The sequence below is a fragment of the Poecilia formosa genome, unplaced genomic scaffold (genome assembly GCF_000485575.1).
Source record: "Poecilia formosa unplaced genomic scaffold, Poecilia_formosa-5.1.2 Scaffold240, whole genome shotgun sequence".
Classification (NCBI taxonomy): Eukaryota; Metazoa; Chordata; class Actinopteri; order Cyprinodontiformes; family Poeciliidae; genus Poecilia; species Poecilia formosa.
Genome location: NW_006800179.1, coordinates 306,457 through 320,216, shown reverse-complemented (window position 1 = coordinate 320,216; position 13,760 = coordinate 306,457). Strand labels below are relative to the sequence as shown.

At 40.6% G+C, this 13,760-nt stretch overlaps 1 protein-coding gene across 2 annotated transcripts in view; it reads left to right on the top strand.

Moving 5' to 3' along the window:
* Positions 1 to 7,800, top strand: part of prrx1b (paired related homeobox 1b) — a 21,344-nt gene extending 13,544 nt beyond the window's left edge. Inside the window, exons 4-5 of one of the 2 annotated variants that reach the window (XM_016680395.1) lie at positions 2,585 to 2,736; positions 7,740 to 7,800. In XM_016680395.1, coding sequence (XP_016535881.1) covers positions 2,585 to 2,717 — 133 coding nt within the window. In that variant the 3' untranslated portion in view covers positions 2,718 to 2,736; positions 7,740 to 7,800. Of the gene's footprint in view, positions 1 to 2,584; positions 3,180 to 7,739 lie in introns of those variants that run through there. The other variant, XM_007569366.2, reaches the window with a different exon arrangement.
* The last annotated feature ends 5,960 nt before the right edge of the window (positions 7,801 to 13,760 follow it).

The following is a 13,760-nucleotide window of genomic DNA, read 5'->3' as shown; positions in this document are numbered from 1 at the left end:
TTCTGATCCGGTTCTGACCCAGTTCTGACCTGGTTCTGATCCGGTTCTGACCCAGTTCTGACCTGGTTCTGGTCCGGTTCTGACCCAGTTCGGACTCCTTCAGCTTTTAGATAAAACTGACAGGTTTTCGGTTTCCATCATTTCTCTGATTAAAGGATTTTTAATGAACACAGAGAAGGAGATCCGGTCTGAGCAGCGGAAGGATACGGCGAGCAGCCAGCGTGAAGAGTCCCATAATTCAGTTTAAAACTATTAAAATAACCGACTGGTGTGAAAGTGAAGAAGCGTAAAAATCCTCAGCATCTCAGGCGACTGAAACATTTTGGAAAAATTCAGGATTTAATTGATAAATGAAATTGAATTAAATCTTTTCTCACCAACGTATCCTTCCACCAATCAGGTTCCTCAGCAGCTGCTCCTTATAGAGGTTTACTCATATTTACAGGTCACACTACTTTAACATGACTTATTTATTTATTCTTCCTCCGTCTGCTGGAACCGGAGAACGCCCTCGGTTCTGGATTAAACGATTAGCTCAACGGAAAACCTCGGAAAAAACCTGGAAAACTACAGATTTTAAATCTTTACAGGAATAATTCCCAGAGTCTGAAACAAACTCTTCTGACCAGTGGAAGAATACGTTCATCAAAACGACTGCCGTTCTTTGGCTAAGAAAATAGATCCTACACAGAAACAGAGTAAGCATTATAAAAATCTGATTTATTTGAGATTCATTTGGTTTTAGATTTTTAAGAAAAGTCTGTATTAATGTGTAGGGTCTATTTTGTTATCCAGAAAGCATCAGTGTTTCTCTGCGTATCCTTCCACTGAGCAGGACTAGTTTTCTATGAGTTGGACGTCCTGCAGCTGCTTGTGTCAGGATTTATGTAGAAAACATGGAGAAACTTTTCACTGCTTGACTTTTACGTCACATATTTATTTAATTTTCTCTGCTTCCTGAGCCGAAGGACGCCTCGACGCCGCGGCCGACTGCGCCAGCAGCTTCATCTCCACACAAACAAACGGCTCGTCTTCACTCTGCTGGATTGTCAGATCCAGTTTCTCTCTGTTGTTTGTGGATCATAAATCAGGACCAGAACCGGTTCCGGTTCCTTCCCGCTCCAGAATAATTGTGTTCAATGTAAACACCTCTCTCTCTCTCTCTGCGTGTCGGGGCGATCGGCCTCCGTCCTGATGAGGTGATAATGTGAAAATGAAGCGTATTAAATCCGGCGGTGACCCCGTGACCCCGCAGCTCTTTTGCCACTCTGGTGGTTTACAGTAAGCTCTGTTAGAAGCAGCCAGACGTGTTTCATCAAACCGAGGATTCTCCCGAGGCCGGACCGGAGCGACTCGATCAGGGCTCCATTAAAAGAGAAGCAGGAGAGACGGGTCTGGAAGCCATTTCCTTTGAATATTCCAACAATGCAGTGGGAGTCGCCATAGTAACTGTGGTTACTATGGCGACTCCCACCCTGGCCAGAGGAGCGGCGTTAGAATAACGCACACTTCAAACCGTCACTAGAAATGGTTAAAGTTTGATTTGAATTGTTTGTGTCCCTGTTAGATCATTATTGACTTAATGTGTTGTTAATGAAAATTGTTTGGATAATTTAGAGAAGTGAAATTATTGTTAGCCTGCATCAGAGCAGAAACGGGTTTAAATGCTCGTTTGTTCCAGTTTCTTCTGAACCAATCAGAGCTGCAGCCTGACGGCAGTGAAGGAGAATCAAGATGGAGACAAATGTCAGGCTGAAGATGATGATGATGAAGATAAAAACTGTGGCCAAGACGCTCTAAATGTCAAACAAGTGAGACAAAATAGTCCGAATCTGAAGTTAGAGAATTTTATCTATGATTGTCAGTGATGGCTAAAAGGCTAGCTGTGCTAACCACAAAGTGCTAATCATAAACATTAGTTCTGCTAAGGGCTAAAACATGGTATATAGGAGAAGCTAATGCTAAAGAGCTAAGTTCAATTCAAATTAAATCTGACCTTGAAAGACGACACTTCAGAACAAATTATCATTTACATTTTCTATAAATGTATTTGTTGTATTTTGTCTTTTTTGTTTGTTTTGTTTCTGTACGTTTCTTGTTTCGATTAAAGTTATTGAGGAAAAAAACATGATAACAGGAAACAGTCTTCTCCCCCTTCAAAACAAGAGCATGAAACATCTAAGTACTTGAAGGATTCTTAAAAGTTAAGAACCAAAACTTTAACTCAGATGTTGAACTTTATTAAATGTAAAGTTTTCAAAACAGCCAATAAATTAGCATTTAGAGTTTTTCCAGGAAAATGAATTTAGGGGAAGCTAAGTGCGACGAACATTTTCAAAGTTAGCATAGAAGCTAAATTCCAGGATTCATCCCAATAAAAGCTGCTGATGGTTCTGCTTTTTAACTGAGCCTGTTTCCGGTTTTTCGTTGATCTTTTATTGTAAGAAACTTGAAGGAGTTTTTGAGTTTTGACGAAGACCATGAGCTGACTGGTTGGATCGGCGTTGAGCTGCTGTGGTTTGTCTGAGTGCTGGATTTGGGCCGCGTGTCGGCGGCACTAACGCTTGGTTGCGTGTCTCCACAGCGCCATGGCGACCTACCCGCCCACCTGCTCCAACACCAACACGTCCCAGGGCATGAACATGGCCAACAGCATCGCCAACCTGCGGCTCAAAGCCAAGGAGTACAGCTTGAACCAGGTTCCCACGGTCAACTGAGCCGCCGCTCCGGACCGGACAGGAAACGGCCAGGCCGTCCCGGGACGGGGGCGGGGCTTCTAACCCGAGGTGACTTTACTTCCTCCTGAGGTTCTCTGAACTCTGAAGGACTTCCTGAGCGGATTTAGCATCGAGTGTCTGGCTTTGACTGAGACTCGGACCCGGACCGTTTGGAATCCCCCGTTTCATTTTTCTTCTTTTTTAAACGTCGCGGATAAAAACCAAAAGTGGGACCAACCAACCAAACACTTTGTCATTTACTCATTATTTTTTTTAAAACATGTTTTTTCTCCATGTTATACCACTGAAAAGCTGCTTCAGTGCTTTCTGACCTACATGTTATATAGTCCAGTATAAAGTTAATGTATTTCTGAAGCCAAACCAGTAGATAATTTCCTATGATATACTTTATTTGTAACAGAACCTTGTATATGAATAAAAAAGCATTTCAAGCAACCCAAACAGATTCCAGCTGGAGGATTTGTCACGTTTGTGCAGCAGAAATCAGATTTTTGTTGTTGTTTTACAGTGCAGTCTAACTTAAATCACACTTCAGACACTGTGTGAAATAAAGTCTGTTTATAGCCGGGGCCATTTGGAAAGCAAACCTGATCGCGGCGCTCATGCTCGGCCCATAAAGGAGAGATTTATCACCAGAGAACAGAAAAACTGGAGCTGCTCATGCTCTCTGTCCGGAGTGTTTTCTTTCCCAGATTAGAAAAGCCTGAAGTTTCCATCTTTAAAACCCGAATATTTACGAGGAGGGAAGTCCTCTCCTTAATGCGGAGGGGCCCCGGGGCCTCGTTTGCTCCACGGCTCGCCGTTTCTTCTTCGCGACCCCTGGTGACCCTCGGCACGGACCAACACATGTCCTCCGAGTCGGGCTGAGCATCAGAACAAGTGCCTTGAAAAAAGCAGATTTATAATTCAGAAGGTTTCACCGCCTGAAGCTGACCTGCTCCGGGTTCGGAAACCTGATTCGGCTTCACATTTATTCCAGATTTGAAAACTTTTAGAGGCTTTTGGATCAAACTCAGGCTGTGAAACTTTGGAAAGTAAAACGTCTCTGCGCTGTTCAGAAACTTCAGTTAAAACTTTAAATTATCATTAAACTCAGAAAATTCAAAGAAATAAAAAATGTCTGACATGAATTTGTATTTGATTGTTAAATTCATTCTTCAACATTCAGGAAGTTAAAGTGTTCGATTTATTTCTTTATTTTTAGACTTTTTGAGGAAACGAACATTTTTTCTACGCTGACTTGATAAAGTTATGCAACGTTAAATTTTCAACATAAATCTCATGAAAACATTTTAAGCAGTTTTTGTTTTTTCTGCCATCGTTTTGAAAGTTTTTTGGCTCTTTAAATTTCATCGACGTTTTAAACTGAATTATCAGAAAATCGTTTGTTTTTCTCAGGACAGAAAAATATTTCCTTTCTGTTTGCAAACAGCCTGATTTATTAATTGAGCTTCAGACGTTCATAACAACATCAATTATAACAGCAGAGTTCAAACATCGTCCCGTGGAAATAATGTTAACATTTTACAGTATTTTGTCCATTTGGAGCAGATTTATAATAATAATTGATCCATAACTGGAATCTGTATTAATAGAAGCTAAAAATCATTTTTCAGGTTTTTGCTCTAAAACTGTTTTCTGAGTTAAAATTATTTTTCAAATAAAATTTTTACTTTTATAATAACTTAATCTGGACATTTAAAACATGACCTGAAAGTGACTGAATATTGTTTTCTACCTGATTTAATAAAAATTGTGACACATCAATGAGACCAAACTGTTTAAATCACCAGATGTTTAAAAATAAAAACCTTGTTTTTAGGTTTCAGGAGGTTTTTGACATACTTGTTCAGTTTTGTGTTACAGAAGCATTAATGCCATTTTAATATTTTCCTCCATGTAATTTCAACATTTCAGCTTCACAGTTTGAAGTTTGCAGGTGTCTGAAGGTTAAATTTCGCTAAACTTTATTAAACTTGAACGTTTGTCGTTCTCGGCGTTTTTTCTGGATGTTTTTCTCCTGAAGTTGTTAAAGTGAAGATTATCTGTGAACCTTAAATTAAAAAGTCCAAACGCAGGTTTGGACTTTTTAGCAACTTCAAATCAGTTAAATTAGATTATTTTTCTTTTAGATTTGCTGATTTTCTTCAGTTAGACTTTTTTCTGAAGCTTTTTAGCTGTTTTTTATTTTGTGTTCTGTTCAGCAGCGAGTCGAAGTTCAACTCATTTACTTTCACAAGTGGAGTGTTGCAGCTTTGCCATGATGATAAACCTGATGATTTATGGTAGACTTGATTATAAATGTGAGTTTTTATTATAAATGTGAGTTTACTTCTGATGTCAAGGCAAAGAGAGGGAAAAGAAAAGACGTTTAGAGGAAAGGAATCTGGTTCCACACCTGCAGAAAGAGAGAAAACAAACCAAACCACAGAAATAAACAACATATGCAAATAAAATAATGACAATTATCACTGAAAACTAGGCGGCACAGTTGAGTCGTGTTTAGCTGCAGTGCAGAGTCTGAAACACCTGGAGCTGAAGGCGCTTTTAAAAAGCTAAGACCTGTAAAGGCCTGGAGGCTGATTCTGTTTATTTTTACGACTGACGTTCCTTCTTGGCTCTTTTAGGACCTTTTGTCTGTAAAGTTTCTGTTTCCAAATGATGCGTCTTAAAGTTTGTTCCTGCTGTTGGAGGGATTCCTGGCTTAGTTTCAGCTGCCGGTTGTTTTCCTGCCCACTGATCCCTGACTGTGGTATGTCCAGTGTTGCCCCTCTGCCCCCTGCCAGGCGCCCGGCTCACCTTTCACGGCCAGCCCGGCCTGACCTGAAGTGATTCCAGATGTGGGATGTTTGTGACCCCCGCCCCCTCCGTTTGGCCCCCGGGGCCCAGCCAGCCACTCCATCAGGGCTGACAGCGTCCCCTCGGACAGCGTCTCTCCTCGCCTGAGCACATGACATGCCCCCCGGCCCCTCCCCTGGCAGCGGCGCCACATCTGGAGCTCATTACAGAGGAGACAGTGCGAGTGAGGGCGGGGCGGGCCGTCTGCATGCATGGGAGCGGGAAGCGGAGCGCTGCCTCTCCGGTTCCTGCACTGATCTTTGTCCCGCTGTCAGTGCCACATGATCGCGAATGCTTCATTAATGAGCGGTTTCTGGAGCGGTGAAATACTGCGCAGCTGTTAACAGTGTGTGGTTGGAGCGAGCAACCAGAGGAATGTCCCAAGATGTGGAGTTTCCACGCAAACTGCAGTTGACTCAGAGGTTGCGCTGTTTGTGTGATTAAGTCACTATTTTCACCAACACAGGCTGCGGCCTTCAAGGTGAAACTTTTCTCCAGGAAATCTGAGCTGCTGCGGAGCGTTTGGCCCAGAAACGTCCCGGAACCACGCGGACGGACCGGGCTGCCCAGCCGGAACGTCGGCTCGGATGAGGAACCAGAACCTCCCGCTCTTCAGCGGATAGAAATACAGAATAATCTCTGCAGGAGTTCAAATTAAACACTGCTGCTGTTCTCTGAAGATAAACGTTTCCCTCTGATTCAGATCCAGATTTCTGACAGCGGATCTTTTTGCAGGTTTTTCTGTGGATAAAAACGATGATTTTACTCAGTTCCTCAAACCAACAGCGAAAAAGATTCAGAACCAGCTGGTTTAGACCCGGAAGCAGAAATCTGGGGGAAAATATTTGTAGCATTTTTATATTTCAGTAACAGAATCCAGAACTTTCCAGCATTAATGAAATGCTCCAATCAGGAGCTGATTTTGGCCACAGAGTTACATAAACTGAAATTCTGAAAATAAATTTACTTGATGGAAACAAACAGGTCAATTTTGAGACCTTTCTAAAGCAGGAAGTGGACTACAGCACAGGGCATTCTGGGTAAATGCAACCAAAGCTAACGTGCTAGCCTAGCGCTAGCAGCAGAAATGGCTCCTGGTCTTTAGAGAAATCCTCCAACACTAAAATCTGACGCCTCCATCTTGTTTCCATCTGGTGAAGAAGGAAGTTGCTCTCAGTGTCTTCAGAGGTTTTTGTGTCGTTTCCTTCAGTGGTTCTTGGTGCAGCGCCCCCACAGGCCAGGAGGGGAACAGGTTGCTCAAAAAACTTCCGGGTAAATTACAAAAACAAACGTGAGTGTTCAGCCGAGCGGGAGAAATGGATTGTGGGTCCTGGTACAACATTTTTCTCGTGCTTCAGCTGTAAGTTGTTCGCCATAATTTGTTAAATAAAAATGAATAAAACGTCTGTAAAGCAGGAAAGTTTCAGCCTTTCTTCAGACTGAATGTTAAATACTTTCTGCGCTGCATCCACAGGCTTGGAATAGGCCGGTTGTGTTGTTTTTCAGAGAGTGGATGGATTGTTTTTGGTGACAGAGCGAGTTGTTAGCCTGTTGCCATGGCGACAGGCGGACATGATGAGTCTGAGTCAAAGCTGTAAGTATTCTCAGATCCAGCTGGTTCGAGTCTCAGTGTTGCGTTCCGACTTCATGTTTTCCTGATTTGTTTTCGTCTTCTTCTGTTTCAGCTCCAGACGGCAGTGCTCTGTTTTTCAGCTGCCTGGAACAGCGCCACCTGCTGACCAAGGTAACTCGTTTGGAGGATGATCAGCAGACCCTGATGGTTTTCTGCTTTATGAACTGTAAGACGTTGTCATCATCAAAGTGTGCAGTAATTAATTTGACTAAAAGTTTAATTTTGCCTCTGGTGAGAGAAAATGTGTTTTCTGGTTTGTTTAAACTTGCTGATACATCTGTAAATGACAGCCTTCCAGAGAGCGAGGTTTAAAGTTTCGGTCTGCCTGCTGCAGCCTTAAATTACACGTTGACTTCTCTCATGCAGCGCAGAACATGCAGACCGACATATTTTTATTTTTGTCCTGGAAGGAAATTAAATCAAAGCCATTTCTGGTTGGGCTAAAATAGCTGCTGCTGCTGCTGCTTCTTGAAGCAACCAAAGCAGCCATCACGCTGAGCGACGGGATGCTGCCGTGTAATCATCATGACCCGGACCGGACCGGTCCGAACCTCCCAGCGTCACGGCCGACCTGGGAAAGACGCAGGAAGTCATTTCAGAGAACGTTCCTTTGCTGAACTGATTGGAAGAAAGCAGCGAAATAACAAGCAGCTCCACTTTGAACGTTAAATTTAAATGTTAAAGTTTCAAATTAACTCTCAGCATCAGGTCAAATTAAAACTTTAAAGCTTTATTGGAGAAATAAAAGCTGAATCTGGTTGGTGGTCATTGGGATTTTCCCTGTTGCTTCCAACTGTGGAACAGGAATAAGGTGATGTTTTACTCCCCCTGCTGGACGCTGTGAGAACTTGCAGCTGCGCATCAGAACATCTGTCAACAGCAGAAAACTAAAAACCACAAGATGATTAAATTCACAAGCAGATTTACAGCCACTGACCGAGAGCTGAACTAACGTGTGAGTTTTTACAGTTTTGTTTTGGTTCAGTGATTTTGAATGTTTCCATTAATCTCTAAAAACGATGAATATTCAGTCTTGTTTAATCTGCTGACCCAGTCAGCATTTTCTAATATTTCTTTTGTGGATCAGCAGTTTTCCTGCTGATTTTCATCTCAGCTTGTTGAACCATTGAACTCTGATTTATGGATCATCCAGGCAGAAATAAAACCTGAAGACGATTATCAGACGTCCAGATAAAAACGGTTTAATGAAGTTCAGTTCAGTGAAATCGCTCATAACTGAAGTTAAAACTAACAGATCCAATTCATTTTAAATGTAATTACATAAAGTCCAAACCAATCAAACTCAGAACCACTGACTGGTGAAAGGATTCAGTCTGGAAGTTCAGCTGAGCGCAGCTTGTTGCTGATTTTGTTGTTGGAAGCATGTGGTGACAGGAAATATCTGAACGGAGGCAGTAGGAGAAAGTAGCCGAGTACAGGAAACCTGGTTTTAAAGAATGAAAAGAAAAACTCAGCTGCTGATAAATTTGATCAGTAACAGGAGCAGACATCTCTTCCTGAATCTCACCCAGACGTCTGAATGGACACCTGTCTTTACCAGGCTTTTTCCTTCCACTTAACTTTCCATGAACATATTTGGACTACTGTGCGAACAGCTGAGTTCTTAAAGGCTCGACTTTTTGTTGCTCCTGCTGCTTGTGTAGGAAATCAGCATCAATCTGATTAGTTTGAAGGTTTCTGTGGTTTTGTAGAAAACTTTTGTAATTTTAGCCTGTAAATGGGATTAATTTAGCTAAATATTCAAAGTAAATATTTAGCTTTGTAATGAATATTTAATTAGAAAGCTAAATATTTACTTTGAAACTATTTAGATGGTAACCTAAATATTTTGTTAGCAAGCTAAATATTTAGCTTCAAATTAAATATTTAGTTTGAAACTAAATATTTAGTCTCTAATTTTTATAGATTAATGGAAACATTAAAAATATTAAATATAAATATTTAGTTTGAAGCTAAATATTTAGCTTGCTGGCTAAAATTGGACTTTGATGGTAAATATTGTAGTTATTTATGAAGCTGAATATTTAGCTTCAAAGTAAAAATTTTGTTAGCAAGCAAAAATCTTAGTTTGAAGTTGAATAATGTAGTTAGCATGCTAGATATTATATTAGGAAGCTAAATATTTAGTACAGACTGAGACATTATTAGTAAATGAATGATAAAAATGCAGCTTTGAAAAATAAACTCCAATTCTTCCCAGTGACGACAGAACCAGAATTATTGCTGTTAACTTCTGACTCTGTAATCTGTAATCTGCACCCATGTCGAGTCTCAGTCGATATTAATTTAATTAAAGTCACACTTGAAGAAATGACTGAAGTCTCTCAGGTCGTCTGCTGACCTGATCGTGTTTCTTCCTAAAGGTTTGAAACTCCTGAAGGTGGAGAAAAGTTTCAGCTGGTCGAACGCAGAGCAGCGACGTCCAGACTTCAATCCAAGCTGCAGATGTTTCCAGATGTTTCCAGATGTTTCCTGATGTTTCCTGATGTTTCCAGGTGATCCGATCAGGTGGGTTTTTTGTTTTTTAAGGAATCTTGGTCGGCTGAAGCTGCTGCGATGTGGAGAAGGTGTGAGACGACCAGAGAGACGCTGCACAGCTGGAGACCATCATGCAGAGAAACAGGACACTGCACGGTAGAGCTGTGTGTGTGTGTGTGTGTGTGTGTGTGTGTGTGTGTTGAATGAGAAAGGAACATTCAGTCTGAGCCTTTTGATCAAAGTCAAAACTTGAGGCTAACAAGAGCGTTTCTTTTCCTCCTTTGAAGGCGGTTTGAGTTTTCTCTAATAGTCCCGTGTGTGTGTGTGTGTGTGTGTGTGTGTGTGTGTGTGTGTCTTTGTGCCCTGAAATGAATCTCATTGTCACATCTTGTGCCAGAGCAAATTCTCCGTCCAAAATGAGCAATTTGGAGCTGCGCCTGCTGTGGAAAATCTGCCTTCAATTTTCCCCCCGCTGGTGGCTGAGTGCACTCTGTCCCACTTACACACACACACACCCACACCCACACACACACACCCACACACACACCCACACACACAGGAGATCCTGCTCCGTGTGGACCCCACAGTTTATTTTTCCCCCAATTATCCATTTAGTGTAAGTGTTGGCGGCGGAGGAAATGTTTGTATTGTCTTTATTTAGCGATGCTGGTTAAGCTAATACCTGATTAGTGAGTCAGAGCTGGAAGCAGCTGCTCCACTTGTTTCTTTGTTTTTCCAGTCCCACTCTGTGTTTTTCTGCGGCGGTGACACCTGGATGTGATTCTGCTGCTCCGTGTTCAGATTTACATCCCCACTGTTTGGTTATGATGGATGGCAGAGAGCAGGAGCAAACCAGGTCTGACCTTTGACCCTTAATGGCTGCTCTGCTGCAACAGCAGCCACAGATTTTTGATGGTTTTAAAGAGTTTTGTTTGAATGTTTTTGGTTTCTGACGTTCGTCCTGTTTCTCAGCAGGAACGCTGACACTTCACTCAAAAACGTCTTACCAAGTAATTTTAGTTTAGTTTTTAGTTTCATTTTAAGCTCTAAGGTGAGAAAAATGTCTTGTTAGGTTGGCAAACTATTTCACTTGTAACTATATTCTCTCTTTTGTTGCTGAAAAGTTTTTTAGTCTCATTTAAAGTGTCATAAAATATTTGGACTAGATTTTAGAGGAAAATTATTTGTGTTTTTGCAGTGATTTGACATTAAGGACTAAACTGCTTCTCAGTTCTTATTATTGTTGCAGGTTTATTTGTAACATAATCATTTCCAGAGTTTTAAAGTTGCAGTTTGTAACTTTTTCTAAAATATGTTTTTTTTCCATGTTTATAAAGTTTTTCACCATGTTGAGACAGATAATCTGTGAAGAAATGCACCAAAAACAACCAATCAGAGCCAGTAGGTGGGGCTTAATGCTGTCACTCATCTTCATGTACGCGCTGCTAAATGTGCTAATGGAGAGAAATAACTTACCGTTACAGAAAAACCGTTTAAACAGTCTTTGGTGGCTAGGCTAACTAGCATTAGCATTCAACAAAGCAGAGACCAAGACACAGTGTGAGCATGAGGATGATTGACAGCGCTAAGACCCGCCTCCTGGCTGTGATTGGTTGTTTTCAGACAGCACAGGGTGAAAGCAGAGGAGCTGGATGTTTTTCAGATTATTTGTCTTATATGATAACATTTCATCAAATATGTAAAATATATTTTTAGTAAAGTTTCATACTGCAGCTTTGTTGTTTTGTGGAAGCCTGTCTGCACTGCAAAAACACTAAATCTTACAAAGCCTTTTATATTTTCTGGTGTAAATGTCTCATTAATCTGGAAATATGACAAAACTAACTGAAATGTGACTTTTCAGCAACATATGGGAGCTTGTTTTAGTCAAGAATTACTTTATATTTATGAAATATATCATAGTTTCACTGGCAGATGATTTAACTTAACCAGACATTTTTGCCAAGTTATAACTGAAACTATCTGCCAGCAAAACTGTAATATATTTAACCAGTTAAGGAATTATTGATTCAAACAAGCCGTTTTGTCATATTTCCAAGTTAATGAGATATTTTCCCCAGAAAATAGAGAAAACTTGGTAAGAGTTTGTTTTTTAGTGTGAAGTTTATTTTCTAACCTCACAGAGAAAACAAACTTTAAAAATGTTAAAATCAAAAGTTTCCTTGAAGCAAACAGAGAATGAGTGAAGTGTTTCAGGCCCAGTGTAATTTATGGAAATCAAAATATTAATACCATGATAACTTTATCCTTAATTATCTGAACCTAGAGAAGTTTTAAGGATAATCCCTAATGTGTCGAATGTTTCTTTTTATCCAGTATGAATTATTACAGAGTGGAAACTCCAGAAATTAAAGTTTTGAGTCTTGGTAGAAATCCACTTCATAACTTCGTCTTTTTAAGAAGATCCACCAAAACAAAGTTTCTACCCGACCTTTCTTCTGGACAACAGAAACCTCCCAGTGAAATTTAACTCGTCATCTGAGTTTCTGCATTTCTGTGTAAAATCATCAGAAAAAGCAGAAGTTCAGTTTCGGTTTGTGTTTCTTCAACGGAGCCGGTTTCGTCTCAGTCATGCTGACTTATCACCAGGTGCTGACAAAAATCATTTTCAGAGTTTTTACAGTGAAGATACAACAAAAGTAAGTTAACTGGGAAAATATGGAGTTACCCAAAAACATCATTTAAAAACTGCATCATCACATGGACCAAATATAAAATTAAATGGAAACTTTGGTATTTTAAGAGCAAAATGAAAATTATTTATATAAAAAATGTGATGACAAAACAACATCAAGCAAAAGAACAATTTCTTTCTAAACAAAACGCAGAAAAACAAAAACTGCAGCCGTGTGTCAGAGTTTGGTGAATATTTGGTTGTTTGTGGGTATTTTACTCAAGAGTAGAAATACTTCATAATAAAATCATTCAAGCAAAAGTACGCAACAGTAAAAACAAAAGTACATATTATCCAAAAAGTTACTGAAGTAAATATAACTAGTTTCTACTGACTTCTGTTTTTATAGTGTTTATAGTCATATTTGGCCTGAAGGACTAAAATATGGAGGTTTAACCTGTAAACTCTTAAGTGCTGTAAAGTCCTGATTTTAGCTCGTTGCCTGGTTGTGGCTGTTTCAGAGACGAGCCGCCGGACCGTCGGCGCGCTGCAGCTCATCCTGCAGCCGGTTCTGTTCTCCTCCTCCAGGTTTCCAGGACTGAAACCAAACTGGAACATGAAGGTTTTATCTGATTCAAACAGCAACAAAACGGCCTGATGACGGACTTATCATCAAACATCTGGATCCTCCGTGTCTCTTCATGAGACGCCGGAATAAAAATCCGTCCAGGTCTTTATTTTCCCCTCTGCGCTCGTTATTCGTGTTGCATCGCGGAACATCTTCTTTCTCCAGAGAACGGTTCGTTTCTCTCCTGCGTGTGTCAGGCTGGCCGGCCTGCAGACGTCTGAACTCTTCAGTGACAGCAGGAATGAAGCGTGACGGCCAGCAGGCCGACGAGGGGAAACCAGAATAAAACCAAACCGTTAGCATGAGGCTAAATTCACATTTAAGTAAGAAAATTCACCGATTTATTTTTACCCTTAATGCAAATTAAAGTGATTCTGTTGTACTTATTTCTGGTTTTGAAGGTAATTGTGGGATTTCTTTTCTTTAAAACTGCAGTAAACTGATAAAGTTTTTCATATATTTGTCCAAAGTGTCACCATGTTGTAACAGTTTATGAGAAAAGATCAACCTCCTCCCTGAGCGACGGTCTGACAAACAACCAATCAGAGCCAGGAGGCGGGGCTTAGCGCTGTCAGTCACCTTCATGTACTCGCTGCTAAATGTGCTAATGGCAGAGAAATAACTTAGTTACAGGAAAACTTTCTGTAACTTATCCACCGGTTAAATGATGATCACTAGCTAGTTAGCTTAACTAGCTAGTGATCGTTAAGTTAACTATCACTAGCTAGTTAGCTTAACTAGCGAGTGATAGTTAAGTTAACTATCACTAGCTAGTTAGCTTAACTAGCG